The following is an 18,461-nucleotide window of genomic DNA, read 5'->3' as shown; positions in this document are numbered from 1 at the left end:
GTATGGTGTTTCAGAATTTGTCCAGTGATGTTTATCAGATGAGGCATATGGAAGGAGATTAGTGGGGGATAAATGAACAATCATAAAACAGAAAATGAAAAGGGAACAGCATTGCTATGTGTGAACTAGCCAGGACTGCATTGCTCAAGAACAGACATGGGGAAAGTACAAGCAGTTTCATTTCTTTAAACCCTTGATTTTAAAGTCTTCATTTACACACTATCATCTTTATAGTTCTAATAGTTATTAACCATCATAGATCTTGCAGACCATAGTCACTCAGTTACTAAGTCTGTTTTATCACCCCAACATTGAGATGGGTATTGAACTGTTAAAACTAATTTCTCCATAGGCGGCACGGTGGCGCAGCAGGTAGTGTCGCAGTTACACAGCTCCAGGGACCTGGAGGTTGTGGGTTCGATTCCCGCTCCGGGTGACTGTCTGTGAGGAGTTGGTGTGTTCTCCCCGTGTCTGCGTGGGTTTCCTCCGGGTGCTCAGGTTTCCTCCCACAGTCCAAAACACACATAGGTAGGTGGATTGGTGACTCAAAAGTGTCTGTAGGTGTGAATGTGTGTGTGTCTGTGTTGCTCTGTGAAGGACTGGTGCCCCGTCCAGGGTAGGCTCTGGACCCACCGTGACCCTGAAATGGATAAGCGGTTACAGATAATGAATGAATAATTTCTCTATTTTCATTTGGTTTTATGTTTCGATAATATGAAAATGGCATGTTCCCTGTACATTGCTTAAGTAGACCAATGTGTCCCATCCTTCCAGTCAGTCTGTTACACTCAGATCTGCGGGAGTCACTACAGTAATGAAAGTATTATTATACTCTTTTCTGCTGCACTCAACCAAACTAATTGCTTCTCTTTATTGTTTTCTGAGAAAATGGAAGCCCACTGATGGGAGATTGTCTGCTGCTCACGTCCATCTACTGCTGCCAGCCTCGGACTAGTCACCTTTCTCCACCATCATAAATCACTCTGAAACCGAATTTGACTCATATGATCTACACTCAAGCTGATGCTTCTAGGAGTATTATTGTGGCCCCAGATTGATGTTAATTTCACTATTATTATTATTATTACACTTTAGCATAATTATGGCGGCACGGTAGTGTGGCAGTCACACAGCTACAGGGGCCTACAGGTTGTGCTTCGGGTGACTGTCTGTGAGGAGTTTGGTGTGTTCTCCCCGTGTCCATGTGGGTTTTCTCCAGGTGCTCCGGTTATGGTCCAAAAACACACATTGGTAGGTGGACTGGTGTTCATAGGTGTGAGTGTGTGAGTGAATGTGTGTGTGCGTGTGCGTGTGCCTTGTGAAGGACTGGCGCCCCCTCCAGGGTGTATTGCTGCCTGTGCCCAGTGATTCCGGGTAGGCTCTGGATCCACCGCGACCCTGAACTGGAAAAGTGGTTATAGACAATGAATGAATGAATGTAGCATAATGACAGGCTTAACTGGTGATACTGTAAATTTCTATCCGTAGTTTCTTCCTCCAGCTTTGAAGGAGTTTTTTCATGCCACTGTGGCCTTCGGCTTGCTCGCATTGGGATTTGATTCAAATAATTTTTTTGATACTAATTATGTACAGCTGCTTTGTTTGCAACATTAGTTGTAAAAAGCGCTATTTAAATAACTAATTCATTATCTGTAACTGCTTATCGCAGTGGGTCCAGAGCCTACCTGGAATGATTGGGCGCAAGGCAGGAATACACCCTGGAGGAGGCACCAGTCCTTCACAGGGCAACACAGACACACACACGGACACTTTCGAGTCACCAATCCACCTACCAATGTGTGTTTTTAAACTGTGGGAGGAAACCGGAGCACCCGGAGGAAACCCACGCGGACACAGGGAGAACACACCAACTCCTCACAGACAATCACCCAGAGCGGGAATCGAACCCAAAACCTCCAGGTCCCTGTAGCTGTGTGACTGCGACACCTACCTGCTGCGCCACCATGCCTCCCCTATTTAAATAAATTTTGATCAATTGATTGATTATTTCCCGTAAAGAAATTGCTAGGGAAAATTCTAGGTATAAGAGTAACAGACAATGAGATACAGCAGATAGAAATATGACTGATGTGTGAAGTTCTGTGTCTCATTATTTGTCACTTCAATGCCTGGAATAGAGCAGATAAAGAGATTATGACGGAAGTGTGATAATCTGTAGGCAGAGGAGGAGTTAACAGAGTTAAAAAGGTTTTTTTTTAATGTTGGCAAAAGAAAAACAAAAACCCAGAACACTAACAAATCAAATTCATAAACTGACAACAGAAATGTACACTGAACACACTCTCTGGTAGAAAAACACTGCACATCAGGGAACAGAACCAGACAAAGGGGTTTAAAAATACCCAGATCAATTACAAAACACAGCTGAGACACTGGATATGAGGTGGTGTAACAGCCTACACAAAACAGGAAATGATAACCAGGGGGTGGAGTTAAGGCGGCAAGACAGGGAACAAAGGAGTGAAATAGCCTAGTAGCTTGAGTATTGTTTGTCTCCAGAGTATTATGGAATATGCTGAATGTTGTATGTACGAATTGATTCAGTATTCAGACACCAGATTTACTCCAGAAATTGTGTTATACTCCATTCCATATCAAACATATAAATATACTTCTGGAATTGACCATATCTGAAGTATACACACTGTATTACATTATTAGTCCCATCCTGTATTGCCACTTTATTAATGGAATAGAATATTTTAAAAAGTGTCTCCACCATATTCCCAGATATACCAGACATTCTTTCGCTCTTTTTTTGGGAAACACATGGGCATGGGGAAACACAAAAGCTTTCAAACAATTATTGAAAGAAAAAAAAGTCTAGAAGAATATGTGGAATTAAGAATGAAAATTGTCATTTTATATATAAAAAATAAATAAATAAAATTATTTAATTATAAAGTATTAATTTACTGTGTACATGTTTGCTAACATCAAAATCACCATCTTCAAATAATCTAAATCAAATCTCACACATACTTTTGGATACAATATTATCTCCAAGGACAACAAAAATTAATGCACAGGTTTTTACAGTTTTTAACAACAATTATCATAATATAACAATAGAGGAGATTTTTACCAAGTTTTAATTAAGAGTTATATTAATTAATTCATTCATTCATTATCTGTAACCCTTATCCAGTTCAGGGTCACGGTGGATCCAGAGCTTACCTGGAATCACTGGGTGCAAGGTTTAGTCAACCCTTAGTTTGAAGCATATAAAGGCATGTAAAGGAGTGCATGGGAAAGCAGCAAAAGTGAATTTGCTGTAGTTCATTTTAGTACCACTGGGGTGAGCTGTAGTGGTGTTATTGATCTTGACCTTCCATCCATCCATCCATTATCCACCGCTTATCCGGGTCCGGGTCGCGGGGGAAGCAGTCGGAGCAAAGAAACCCAGACCTCCCTCTCCCCAGCTACCGCCTCCAGCTCCTCCGGGGGTATACCGAGGCGTTCCCAGGACAGTCGAGACATGTAGTCTCTCCAGGGTGTTCTTGGTCTGCCCTGGGCCCTCCTCCCCATTGGACATGCCCGGAACACCTCTCCAGGAAGGCGTCCAGGAGGCATCCGGACCAGATGCCCGAACCACCTCAACTGGCTCCTCTCGACGTGGAGGAGCAGTGGCTCCACTCCGAAATGTGACTCCACTCTCCCGGAATTCCGAGCTCCTAACCCTGTCTCTAAGGGAGAGTCCAAACACCCTGCGTAGAAAACTCATTTCAGACGTTGTACCCGCAATCTCGTTCTTTCGGTCACTACCCAAAGCTCGTGACCATAGGTGAGGTTTGGGACATAGATTGAAAGGTAAATCGAGAGCTTTGCTTTTCTGCTCAGTTCTCTCTTCACCACAACAGACCGGTACAGAGCCTGCATTCCTGCTGATGATGCACCGATCCGCCTGTCAATCTCACGCTCCATCTTTCCCTCACTCGTGAACAAGACCCAAGGTATTTAAACTCCTCCACTTGAGGCAGGATCTCACTTCCAACCTGGAGAGAGCACTCCACCCTTTTCCGACTGAGTACCATGGACTCGGACTTCTAGGTGCTGATCCTCATCCCTACCGCTCCACACTCGGCTGCAAACTGGTCCAGCAAGAGCCGGTGGTCCTGGCTCGATGAAGCCAACAAGACCACATCATCTGCAAAAAGCAGACATGGAATCCTGAAACTGGATAGCTCATAGTAAAGAGCCCAGTACCCCATACTCCCTGAACACCCCCCACAGAATACCCCGAGGGACATGGTCGAATGCCTTCTCCAGATCCACAAAACACATGTAGACTGGTTGAACAAACTCCCATGCACCCTCCATGATTCTAGCAAGGGTAAAGAGCTGGTCCTGTGTTCCAGACCCGGATTACTACCTCTCTCACAGGTGGTGGGCCCATGGGAGAGTGGACCCATGTAACTCCTTCAGGCTAAGCCCGGCCGGACCCCATGAGTGAAAGTCCGGCCACCAGGCGCTCGCCAAGGAGCCCCTCCCCCAGGCACGGTGATCTTGACCTTATCCCCCAAAATCAGTACGTGACCTCACTATCTTATGATTGAATGCAATAAACCCCTCACAGTAATGTTCCAATAATGTTCCCAGAAGTGTAAGAGCTTTTGCTGCAGAAAACAGGGAACACAAGTCCTGTTGATATCGTTTTTTAAAAGTAAATTTGTATGAGCAAAATTGTCTAAATGCAAAACATTTTTTGCCATCTTTTGTTATTTGAAATTGAAACTTGAAGGGTAATTGAAGTTATTTTTAGTTGGGGGCTTCTAAAAACCTCACCCCCTCTGGAATTTACATCAGACCACTGGAGGGCTTAGAAAAGTCCCTGATGCTGGTAAAATCTCATCATGCTTTCACATTAATATATTTTTACTTAACTGAGAGCCAGTTTCCTAATGAATGTCTGTTTTAAACAAATCCTTGTGTATAGTTGTTTGAAGTAGTATTGAGCTGATTTAATATCACAACTGAAGCTGGGACATTGCTGTAAACATCAGTGATGTCAACATCCTGTAGATCAAACAGGAGTCTACAGAAAGAATAACCTTTTGCCTGTGGTGTAAAGGAGAGGTCATGTTGTGGTAGTAAGGTGGAGGCAGTCAGATGGTGAAAGTGTGGGCGTTACACAGATCTTCTTTGAGCTGTGTTGCTCTTAGTGTTTTTACCCAGATAGGAACTGCAATCATGGAGAGAATGATGTGTGCTACATTAAGTGGGCCAGATTACACATTGTAGTTCTTGCTACAGACGCACACTCTATTAAAAAAAGCTTCTTGGTGGTATATGTGAAGGTCCTTTAAGGGTGTTCTTCACATATGCCCATCTAATTTACATACATATGTCTTTAAAGAATCAAACAACACTGATGTTCTGATTTTGCTTTTTAAATTGTAAGACGTTATTAGCCCTCCATGCTTTTACTTCATCAAGGCAATTGCTAAGGTGCCTACCAATGAAATGATAAATTGCATTTATGAAATGCTTCCTAATGGGAGCATGTATAAGAAGAAGATGATTGGACATAAAATAGAGCCTTGTGGGACACCAGCATTTTGTAAAAGTGCCTTGGAATTATTCATTTTAATTTATGTTTCTGAAAAATGATAGGCAAACCTGAATTACTAGCTAATTTTGCTACTTCAGAGTGGACATGTATTCAGAGATTTAAAGTAAAATAGCTTGCTCAATGTCAAGTGAAGCCATCCAGCATTGGGCTACAGAACAATGGAACTTTGGTTAAGGATTATATCTGACTTCATTGTACTGACCAAAACAAACAGATTGTTTTAGAATTTTTACTGAAACTTTGGATATACTATATAATAAAAGCTAAAGTGGGCGGCACGGTGGTGCAGCAGGTAGTGCTTCAGTCACACAGCTCCAGGGACCTGGAGGTTGTGGGTTCGATTCCTGTGTGTTCTCCCTGTGCCCACGTGGATTTCTTCCGGGTGCTCCGGTTTCCTCTCACAGTCCAAAAAATACACACGTTGGTATGTGGATTGGCGACTCAAAAGTGTGAGTGTGTGTGTTGCCCTCTGAAGGACTGTTGCCTCCTCCAGGGTGTATTCCTGCCTTGTGCCCAATGATTCCAGGTAGGCTCTGGACCCACTGCGACCCTGGACTGGATAAGCAGTTACAGATAATGAATGAATGAATGAATGAATGAATATTATTCCAGTACGTTTTTCCAAATCTCTCCTCATGGCAGTCTGTATTATTTGAGGTCATCATCCAATACCTAGTTTTACCGGTTAATAAACAATGATTTTAAATAATGTGTGTTGCTGATTTAACAAATTCATACAATCGAAGATAATCTGAACAAAACATTGTTCTTAAAACTCATCCACACCTACTACTTTAAAGAAAAAAATCTTATATTTTATATTTGTTTAATATTTTTATTTTTTTGTATTTACAGTGATTATATATAACTTTATACAAGCACAACGCTTAAATATATATAACTATCTTAGGTGCCTAAGACTTCTACACAAACACACACACACACACACACACACACACACACACACACACACAAACGCACACACACACACACACACACATTGATTTAACAAGCAAACTCTAGCAATTAAAATGCGAAAGTAAAAAGTTTAGACTTAAAAACTGTAAAAGAGGGAGCAGACAATATCCAACAGAATACTCACCAGAAGCCTCAGTGCTGCAACAGAAAAGGCACGAATACCCCCCACCCTCAGACGAGACCGCAAATGGCCTACATTGCATAGCAGAAGCAGAGTATGGCTTGAGTAACTCAACAATATATGAAGGTGCTTGCCCCGTAAAATCTTAAGAACAATAAAAAGTACTTTGAACTGAACCCTGTAATAGACAGAAAGCCAGTGGAGTGAAGTTCAAACCACGGTGATATGCAACTTTTTATAGTGCCAGTCAACATTTTTGCAGCTGCATTTTTTACAATCTGCAAATAAGCCAATGACTTCCTGTTTATTCCCATGTACAAGGAATTACAATAGTCTATTTGACATTATATAAAAGCATGAAGTGCTTGTTCTTAAGCAACAGGATTCTAACAACAGGACTGATTTGCAGATCAGATTTATAGTTGTCTGCAAGTTTAGAGAAACCAACTAATAGAATTTCTGAACTTTGCTCATTTAACTGAAAGTAGTTATTAGCCATCCATGCTTCTACCTCATCAAGGCAATAGCTACAGAGACTTACCAAACACAGTTCATTAAGTTTAAAGGCAAATAAATGTATCATCAGCTTAACAATAAAATGATAAATTGCACTGATGAAAAATTGCTTCCTAATGGGAGCATGTATAAGGAGAAGAGGATTGGCCTTAGAATGGAACCTTGTAAGACACCAGAACCAATAGTAGCAATATATGGAAAAATAAATTCTGATTTTAAAGGCTTAGTCCAATAATGAAAAAACTTTTTTCAGAATTCAGAAGATGTTCCCTCACACATATGCTAGCTCTCCATTCTGTTTGCATGCTGGAAACCAGTCTGATGTGTTTACAAAGCCCCAGTTTCGATAAACCAATTTTATCTGTCAGATATGCTAATCTATCTTTCTCTCTCTATAATTATTCATTCATTATCTGTAAGCGCTTATCCAGTTCAGGGTCGTGGTGAGAGCTTACCTGGAATCATTGGGCACAAGGCAGGAATACATCCTGGAGGGGGCGCCAGTCCTTCACAAGGCAACACAGACACACCTCCGGACACTTTTGAGTCGCCAATCCACCTACCAACATGTGTTTTTGGACTGGGGGAGGAAACCGGAACACCCGGAGGAAACCCACGCCGAAACCCACCAACTCCTCACAGACAGTCACCCGGAGCAGGAATCAAACCCACAACTTCCAGGCCCCTGGAGCTGTGTGACTGTGACACTACCTGCTGCACCACCGTGCCACCAGGGGCGTGATGGGTTCAGAGCACTACCTGGAATCATTGGGTGCAAGGCAGGAATATACCCTGGAGGGGGCAACACAGGGGGGAACACAGACACACATATCTCTGTAATCATGTCTGGACTATTTTAGACAATGGATAGGACACCAAACCTTGAAAAGCATGAACCAACCGGAAATCGATCCTGATTGATCCATAGGTGGGTACTATAGACTTATCTTGCTGTTTCCACTTAAGTTGGAAATGTCTCCAAACTTGGAAGGTGACTAACCACGTACAAACAACATATTTTTGTAATTTTTATCCCCCTCAAACACACCGTTCCACCTTAAAAGGTGCATGGCTTCAGAATATAAACAACCAGTGAGACCTATTATAATCCACAATTGTAGATGTTCCCTTTAACATAAGATTTAATCTTATGATCAATCTAGGACTGTCACATGTAGGCCAAACCTGCCCTTAAGGCATTTAATGAGAACACTAAGATCAACTGTTTTGAAAGCAGCATTAAGATCTAGTACAGCACATTATCATGAATCAATGGCCAGCAGCAAGTCATCAGTTAATTTTAGCAAGGCTGACTCAGTACTATGCAGAGTTTTGAAACCTAAAATATATATTTAAAAAAATGTCATTATGTGGTACATATTTAAAGAAATTTGCCCAGGTCTAGATCACTAAAAGCAATAATGTTAAACTTCCAAATTCTAATTTAATTTTTTTTTTTATGTTTATTTTCATATTGTTCAATTCAACAAACCCCATTTCCAGAAAAGTTAGGAAGGTGTGCACAATGTAAATAAAAACAATGCAATGATGTGTAAAAGTATATAAACTTTTGTGTTTAAAAAAAATTACAAAGAAAACAATATATATTTATCAGGTAAGGCATTGCTTGTGTTAGCAAGTCCCCACATCACTGTAAGTCCCCATTCTTCATGGACTACAACAGATTTGTCCTGTAGTAAGTGAGGGGTGCTAAACTAGTTCAGATCCATTGATAACATTTGCTGCATTATGAAGTGACAAATATAATATCAGAGACCACAAACTACTGAGCAGCGGCATCAAATTCTAAATGTGCAAATAAAAAAATAAAATAAAATAAACAAAAAAAAAGGAATTTCTTACTTTCAGCATTTAATTTTTTTTTCATTTTTATATTTTTAATTTACATATTGCAGTGTCCCAAATTTTCTGGAAATGGGGTTTATATGTTAGGTAGGTTTTTTTCAGCCCACTGACTACTAAAAAGAGGAATCAATAATGACTAAATTAGTTTCAAAACACAATCTCCTTCCACATTCGGGAAGTGAAATCAAATGTGTACAGGTAAATAATGAGAGATGTGAAGAAGTGTTCTGAAGGATTGGATTTAATATGGAATCATGGACAGAGCTGATGTGTTGTTATGTGTAAGCAGAGAGTTTTGATCTTAATATTTTGGTGCTCATCTTCATAGGTACCCTGAAATGTATAATGAACTGAAAAGGGGAAAAACTACTTCAACTATAGCTGTGCAAAAGTGCATCGAGGGTCTCTAGAATAATCAGATTCATTTCAATTCCTCTTTTTTTAACAGCTATTTTAGTCATAAAAACCATGTCAGTCCCTTAGAGTCTTCATAGACTTGTGTTTTCATGCAAGTTGAAAATAAATTTTAACATTTGAAATGAGACCCAGTTTTTGGAGCAGGCGTGTTATTTAAAGTAATGCAAGTCATGATCTTCCAGTCTGTTGTATGTATAGCAATGTCTTACACGAGAAAGCACTTATTCCATACTGAGTGTTGTACTGAGTAACCAATAATAATTTACAGTACACTGTAAAAAATGTTTGTGAATTTTACAGTGGAAAACTGTAAAACCAATAAAAGTAAATGACTGAAAACTCTAAAAATGTTGAAAACAGTTTCTGTAACAGTGAAATACCATAAATACTTTTATCTGCCAAAATACAAATTTTTACATCTCTTTACTGTAAAAAATACATTATTTCACTGCTAAATGCACAAACCATTATGGGCAGTACAAGTGTCCAATTTTGATTTTGGGTTGCATTGGGGTGATTATTTTGTGTATTTGTGTGTGTGTGTGTTTGTGTTTCTTTGCATATTTAGTGTTGATGTGTGACGAGATGTGTGTTGGTCAGGAAAGTTCACCATTGGCCTGTGTTCCGAGTGCTGGAGTGTGGCACTCAGATGCCGCGCATTTCTTTGGTCTTTTTGGTAATATCCCCTTTTAAGGTGTGAATATATGATGCGGTATGACTATATCTACATATGGCTATATCTTAGTTTGTCACACAATTTACATGATACTTTTATGGCAAAACAATGTTTCTTTGTTTTTTTTATGTAAACACTATGTCTTTTTATGGTGTTCTAACAAATAGTACTGTAAACAAAACAGTTCAAAAAGGTAAAAATTATGATTGCCAAAAATGTGACCGTATATTTTACAGTGAAATTCTGGAAACCACAGCTGTCAGTTTTTTTTACCATAAACGTTATGGATTTTTTTTACAGTGTATACATTATAATAAATATCATTACTGGGACAATATCATCAGAGATATTTATCTTGTTATACTTCTCCAATGACAATAAATATTATTCAATTAAATTAAATAAAGAAAATTCAAATGTATGGCTTCAAACCTGTAAGCTATTCATTCTGAGATAGCACACTCATATTAGACATAATAATGTGTGATAGTTAGCTGTTTATTTCTTCCTGTGGCGATGCTTTATAGATGCTAATTTTAAGTGAAGTGTTTCAGCTGAAAATAGTTCATATAGCTCATATGAGTTTAATCAGTATTAGCAGATACTGAAGCATTCCGTATCAGCATTGGTGTCAGAAACAAATCAGCAGTATTGTGACATTTCTATTTATTCCTTTTATTTATTATATGAACAGGTCAGAGAAAAAAAAAAACAATACATTGATACAGTTGCCAGTACATACATTGATACAGTTGTAACGTCTGTGGTCTCTACTTTCTTCCCCTCTGTCTGTACCTGTTCAAGAGATATCATCATGTACAGCTAAGCTTTGTTGGCAGGGCTATTCTCAGATGTATTACAGAGAGCTATTTCCTTTTTATACGCTACCTGCTTCAACATCCTGTAGCTAATTAAAACTCCTCAACACCAGATGCCTTCAGTCACCACCCACTGCGTGCTAGTCCCAGGAGATCTAATGTTGTGTGACAAACCCTATTTTTCCAATCAATAACCAGCACCTAAACCTGTCACTGTTGTGGTGCTCACAAAAATAAATAAATAAATTAATGAATAAAAAAACACAGTGGTTATAAATGCTTGTTTCACAGCACAAGCTACACAGGAAGTCACACTAACAAAAAGAGAAAGAAAAAAAATCACCTCATTCACATGAAGACATTAGCTTCCTCTATGCTATGAGCAACACTCGAGCTGACGTGCCTAACTACCACATCACAAACCTTTCGAATGGGAAAGCACTTGCTGTATCAACACAGGAGCATGTAGAGCACTGAGGTATGTATGTCTTTGATTATCTTACTGTAATATAGAACACATAAAAAAGAATGGAAAAAGCTGCTTCTTTGTTAGTGCTAGATTAAGTGAGATTCAAGCCACATTCCTGTTTGGTTTTGACATATATATATGTATATATACATACATACACCATAGTGTTCTGGGTAAAGTAACTCTTGTCATGTTGACTATATCGAAGAGACCACATTGAATAAATTTAAGATGAGTTGAGAAAGTGTACAGAATGTTTAAGTTACAGTCTCTGTCTGAGCAGAGGGGTGGTGGGTGTCGCAGTATCAGTAAGGGGTCTCAGACTTTCCTCTCGCACATCTGAAACTAAAAACACGAGAGAGAAATTTCACTTCAGCATTTCAAATGATACTCTTCTCATTTTGTCAATGTTCTGTGTCCACCCAGCTAGAGTGTTTAATTTCAATATGGCTCAGTGTTTCTATCACACATATTTCACATTTTACCTCGTGGTTCTGAACAAGATGACATTTCCACTTGTCTTCACTCATGAAACAAGGACTATATGGTAGTCTCAGGCAATAAACAGGACATGTGTTAGCAAACCTGTAAACAAAGCAAAACAGAAAGTGGAATATAAGAGCTTACTGAGAAATGGTGTATTGTGTAAAACAAAACTGTGGTCTTCATGGCTAAGAAAACATGGTAATTCTTTCTGTAGGTCAGTACTCTTAAGGCTATATGACACCTATATACGCCTTACAACAATGCGCATTAACCTGGATAAACATTTATAAACACTTATTCCAACAAGCCATAACACTATATAGTTTAGTTTAGTTTAGTAGTTTGTATTTAGCGTCCTATCAGCCCATAGGGCCACGTTCATGACAAGAAAGGTAGTAAGATGTTATTAATATACTAATACAGTTTTATTTTAGGTACATTTAGGCTGCCATCTATTTAAGTTCATCATATGTGTTGCTTACGTTTTGTTCACAACACTAGATATGGTGAAACCAACAGCTGTATAGCAACTAATACTTACAGGAACAAGCTGCAATAATTGTTTATGTAGGTTCATGACTGTTGTCATGTAGGATTTATGTACCCTTATGAATAATGACATTAATTAAAGTGTAAATGGAACTTTGTATGAAAAAGGTAATGGCAGGGGTCAACATTTACCTGTTCCAGCTGTAGCCTGATGCTTAGAGAAGTGAGCTTAGGACTGGAAGGTTGCTGGTTCAACCCCCAAAACTGGCATTAAAATTGAGGGAGCTGTCCTCCTCCCTCAATCCATGACTGAGTTGTCCTTGAGCAAGGCTTGCAACCACCAACTGCTCCCTGGGCAGTGTTTGTGTTCACTGCCACAGATGGGTTAAATGCAGAAGACACGTTTCAATTTACATTGTACAAAGACAAATAAATGCACATTTATTAATAACAAAACTACTTTTCACCCTTCCACACAAGATCCTGAACTAGTCAGATATGTAACATAATAGCTACATAAGACAAAATAGCTGCATTAATTCAGATTATGAATTAGCTGGCTGTATTAAACTTACATCTAAATCTAAAGTGATGACAAAAGACTTTTTTAACTTCTTTCTAAAAATGATTGCAATGACAGTGCTGAGAAAACAAGAAGGAGATAGGCCTACACATTGAGCATATGTAACTAATGACTGCCCACCTCTGATGACGATGACTAGGGGGAAAAACAATGTAAATGACTGTCAGACACTACTGGGAATGACTAAATTAAGCAACATTATTCAAAGCCACAGCTGCAGCTTTACAAAAACTAAAAATGACCCTTGTTAGTCTGGTATGACAAAAAGAGAAGTTCATAGGGGAGTTGTTTAGATGCCACTGTATAATTACAAAGAAGGCAAGTGCTGAAGAACCAGGAATCCATTGAAATGAAACCCTCATCGTGTTTTAATTGGATTACACTAAAACTGGAGGCCCGACTTAACCCTAAACCTAAACCTTACACTAACCCTAGTCTTGCATTGCCAAATTCTCTACGGAGAGAGGAAAGAAATTGACTGACATGCAGAAAAGACCAATCACAAGTCTGCTATTTTGGCATGACCAGATGCCTTCAGTCACTACCCACATCAGACCAGTTGCAGAGCCAGTACAGCACAATATAGAGAAGCGCATACAGCGGATTTACAGACAGCCAATCAGAATGTAACTGGCAAAATCCTGACAGTGAGTCCAAATTAGTGCACTGAATGTATCAGTCTCTCCATCTACTTGTGGGTGGTGCATCTGTGGCTACCCTCACCTGCCTACAAGCTGACGGAGTGTTTACCTTCAGTGTGTTAAGCTGGCCTCACTGTCAGGATTCTGCTGCATTCTGATTAGTCTCGCATTACCAGACTCTCTAGGGAGACCTGTGTCTGGTACCTTTTGCCACTTAAAATGTTTAAAAACTGTCTATTACAACAGGAAAAGAAATTTTGACATGCAAAGTGAACCGTCACATGTCTGCTATTTTGGCAAGACGTGTAGAAAGAGACAGATTACCAATCAGAATGCACTGAATGTATTAGATCCTCTGTCAACTTGGGGGTGGAGGGTCTGTGACTGAGACTACATTCCGATTGGCTATCTGTACAGCTACATATATACGCACTTCCGTGTATGTTCTTGTTCTGGCTCTTGTGCTGGTCCGACATGAAAGACTGCCTCCACACATTAAGCCAAAATAGTAGACTTGTGATAGGTCATTTTGCGTGTTAGTCAAATTTTTTTTGCGGCAGTAGTAGGTGGTTCTTAGCCACGTTAAATGCCAAAAGGTACCAGACCATGTGAGACTAATCAGAATGCAAACCATAACCTCTCATGTGGGCAGAGTAGGACCAAGTAGGATTTGTGGATTTCTGTTACTGCAGTGAAACTGACTGTTGAAATTATAGACAATATAATTTTTTTCTATAATTCTAGCCTTAAATTCTAAAGCTTGTCCTTAAGATACACTGACCAGTGCAATTTTTTTAATCTGCCTAATAGTGGTTATTAGCCTATGATCAATGCAGTTTTATATACTACTCCCTTTTTTAAAGTCACAAAACTACTCTTTCTGACTGTGGACCTTAACTTTTCTCCTGCCCTTCCTTTATAGCAGATAACTCATCATGGAAAACAACACTCCTGTAGATGTCCAGGGCAACACTGGAGAACAAATCCCTACACTGTTCAGAACAGCAAGCCTGGTGTTCTACGGCTTCATATTATGTGTTGGGCTTGTGGTCAATCTCACAGCCCTATGGGTTTTTGCGCTTACCACAAAGAGAAGAAGCTCAGTCACCATTTATATGATCAATGTGGCCGTAGTAGACCTCATCTTTATTATGATTCTGCCTTTCCGCATAGTCTATTATAGCATAGGCTATTGGCCATTTGGAGACATTTTCTGTAGAATCAATGCTGCTCTGACCGTCCTCTATCCCTGCCTGGCTCTTTGGCTCTTCGCCCTCATCAGCGCTGACCGCTATGTAGCCATAGTGCAGCCAAAGCATAGCAAGGAGCTAAAGAATGTAAACAAGGCTATGCTTTCCTGCATTGGCATCTGGATCATGACCATTGGTGGTGCAGCTCCTCTCCTCTTCCTTGAGGATGGTCATGATCAAGAGTCAAACCACACCACCTGCCGGAAGATGCATGACATTGTCTACCTACGCCGAGACAACCCCGTCCACTTCACTCGTCTGGCCTTCTTCTTCTTGTTGCCCATATTCATCATGATTGGCTGCTACAGCGTCATTGTGGACAACCTCATCCATGGGCGCACATCCAAGCTGAAGCCCAAAGTCAAGCAGAAGTCCATCCGTATAATAATTACCCTGATATTGCAGGTACTGGTGTGCTTTGTGCCCTTCCATATCTGCTTCACCATCCTGCTGCTGGACACCAGCAGCCATGAGTACAACACCTGGGGAGCCTTCACCACCTTCCTCATGAACATGAGCACCGTGCTGGACATCATACTTTACTACATAGTGTCCAAGCAGTTCCAGGACCGAGTGATCAGCGTTATCCTGTACAGGAACTATCTGCGAAGTGTACGAAGAAAGAGCAGGCACCAGGGAAGCGTTCGCTCCCTCAGTAACCTCACCAGTGCTATGATCTGAGGAACTCTTCCACTGGGTGGGTTTACATGATCTCAGTCTGATCAGAGCCTTTGCCTGCCTCCATAGAACTAACCTGCAACTTCTCTATGAAAAGCTATTGCTACTAATACTACTTCAAAAAGACCTGCTGTTGTCTTCAAATAAGCAACGTATGTAGTTTAGCTCTTGATAGTATTCTTAAGAGAGATGATGGAAATCATAATTATAGTTAAGATGGTCAGTATTTTTTATGTAATATTATTAATTTTAATAATAGTATTAGACGGACAAATAAGTTGAAGTATTTTTGTGTAATATATTATTGTAATTCAAACATTGTCAGGTTCTCCTGTCACTTTATGGTAACTGTTGTTTCTCAAAACTGACGCACATTCGTTTGTAGCACTTTTTCCTTGATCAAGTTCATAACGAATGCAGTGATGAATAAATTCTTCTCACTTGCCCTTTCAAAGTACTTAATTTTAGATAAATGTTATTAAATTAATAACAAATTATTGTTATTTTATATACTATGCAACAGTTACCATAAAATGAGAGGGAAAACAATTCAGAAAAAAAAAAAAAAAAATGCAGCCAAGGGACAATATTAGAAAGGCACCAGTATTAAGTACAATTTTAATACACTGCACATTCAAATGATGAAGAATGCTTTGTGATATATTTTTTTGTGACAAATTATATGGTCTAAATGAGGATTAAACCCAGTAAAGGAAAAATACTATAAGAAGAACATCAACATTTTAATGTTACTTTAATGTTTTAATGAAATGTAACTGCAATTCTGAAGAAACAGGTGATTCACAGCTTATAATGTTTTTTTTAAATAATTACACATTTAACCTTAATTCAAAAAAAAAATAAAAAATTGTAACAGTACATAAAACGCAGAAAAGTGAAATCAAATAAAACCCAGAATAAATTTAGTTTCCACATTCCTTCCTTTTTACATGTGAATAAGAATGAGGTGGGGAAGATATTCACCATTATTTCAAATGATTTTTACCATATTAAATCATCATAGACCACACATAGAACATCGTATTGACCACTCTGTGGAGGTGGTGGTCAATTTTAAATGGCATTATGTTTCATGTTGAGATAATATCCAACAATGTTAGCTGTTATGTTACTTTAAAAGCCATCTGCAGCCTGTCAGCTGCAACTTTCTGTTGCACTCTCATTCATTCCATACTGTTTTGTATTATATTAATTAACTTGTTACAACAGTGTAATCAACAGAATCCATGTTGTGCGTAATTAATTTGAATTAAATTTAGGATTAATTGTGGGAAAAGCTGTATGAAAAGTGATGCCACTTTGGAAGCTGGTGTTTGGAATACTGACCACTAATGTTCGATTCATGAATTTATGAATGAATCATTCTTCTCAATGAACATTTGCATTAATTAAGTTGAATTTCTGTGTTGTGTTAAATAATTCTAATGAAATTTTAAAATGTATCATCAAACTTAATCTGATTGTATATTTATTCCTTGTGAATTTACATCTATGGTCTACAGACTGTAAATAAAGCCTTTTGTCCTTTATTAGGCAGGGTCACATGAAATGTTTACATTTTATGCCAAATGTCAGAAATTATTCTACACAATTTAAAAATGTCTTTAAAGGACTTCTAATAAGAATGATATATATTTAGACCACAAAGAATTATAGTTTTTCCTTTACTGAAATAATGTCCAAATTTGTGTGACAGATGCTCTGCACCCACTGGTGGTCTGGCAAAACTAGGATGGTCCTGTTTCTTTCAAAATGTAATGCAACATATTTCAAAAAATGCTGGGAAAGAAGTAAGGTTTTAGCACTTTTTATATATATTTTTTTCAGTGTATGTGCCTATATTTGGGAACTGATAAAATGTCCTGTGAGTATAACAGCACTTTATAGCTTTTCCTGATACTGTGATGTGTGTATGTTTGTGTGTACTGTGTATACAACAACTAAGAGTAAGTTTGAGTAAGATAGTGTTTTTCTGCTTCAGGGATATTTGGAGAATTTGTTTGAATACTTGAAAGCCTTCCTTTTTGTACTTTCTCTATCTGTAACCAAACAAAAACTTGTTTCTTGAATGCTATAAGAAAGTAGTGAGAAAAGGTGACCATTTCATTTTTGTCAGTATGTTTTGTATATGCTTTTTTTTTTTCAATATGTTGTATGTTAATCTGCCATGTGGTGGCACCATTGTATAGAGCAGGACCCACCTTTCAGCGCATTGGTTTAACTTGTCATCACCAGCAGGTGGTGCCATACGACCGGAGACTGTACAAAGCAGACCCTAGGAAAGACCTATAATGGCCTGTAGGGTCACGGTAACGTGTGGCAAGGCATATCACACTGTATGTATTTATGATATGGGTCTGCAAAAATTTGTTTGCAATTAAACTGTCTTTCTGTCATTTGCTGTATCTTATTTTCAGTTTAATTTCCTTAGTGCTTTTCAATACAATTGTATTTACATGCAATATTAATGACTGTCTGTACATTTATTGACTTCATTACAAAATTGAACACTTTGAATCCTCATGACATTATAAGCATGCACAATATTTAATCTGCTTCAGATACAGATACAGACTCTGAGGCATTTCTTACTCGAGCAGAAAACTGTCACCAGACCTATAGCTAATTAAGCAGCGCATTAATCTTTGTCAGTGTGAAGGAAATATACACATTCTAAGCCAGTGGAAAATTCCCCTGAACTACTTTGAACAGCTTCCAAAAGCAGGTTAAGCAGAGATGAGAGAGAATACTGTACACTTCCACCATAAGGAGCCAGATAAGCATCAAAGCAAAAGCATTAAAAGCCATGCAGGGAGAAGACTAGCGATAAAACAACAGGAACTATCCAAGATTATCAGC

At 38.9% G+C, this 18,461-nt stretch overlaps 1 protein-coding gene and 1 long non-coding RNA gene across 2 annotated transcripts; one reads left to right on the top strand and one right to left on the bottom strand.

The window, feature by feature from the left end:
- The first annotated feature begins 11,344 nt into the window (after positions 1–11,344).
- On the top strand, positions 11,345–18,030 carry gpr18 (G protein-coupled receptor 18). The gene is made up of 2 exons (XM_066640961.1): positions 11,345–11,463; positions 14,576–18,030. The coding sequence occupies exon 2, from the start codon at positions 14,589–14,591 to the stop codon at positions 15,582–15,584; it is 996 nt and encodes a 331-aa protein (XP_066497058.1). The 5' UTR covers positions 11,345–11,463; positions 14,576–14,588; the 3' UTR covers positions 15,585–18,030.
- LOC136663982 (uncharacterized) lies at positions 11,669–12,714 on the bottom strand. The gene is made up of 3 exons (XR_010795054.1): positions 12,622–12,714; positions 11,940–12,039; positions 11,669–11,799 (listed from the first exon to the last, which is right to left on the bottom strand). It is a non-coding gene; the product is annotated as an uncharacterized lncRNA (long non-coding RNA).
- Positions 18,031–18,461: the final 431 nt, after the last annotated feature.

Source organism: Hoplias malabaricus, chromosome 12, assembly GCF_029633855.1.
Source record: "Hoplias malabaricus isolate fHopMal1 chromosome 12, fHopMal1.hap1, whole genome shotgun sequence".
Taxonomy (NCBI): Eukaryota; Metazoa; Chordata; class Actinopteri; order Characiformes; family Erythrinidae; genus Hoplias; species Hoplias malabaricus.
This window is presented reverse-complemented; position numbering and strand designations above follow the sequence as displayed.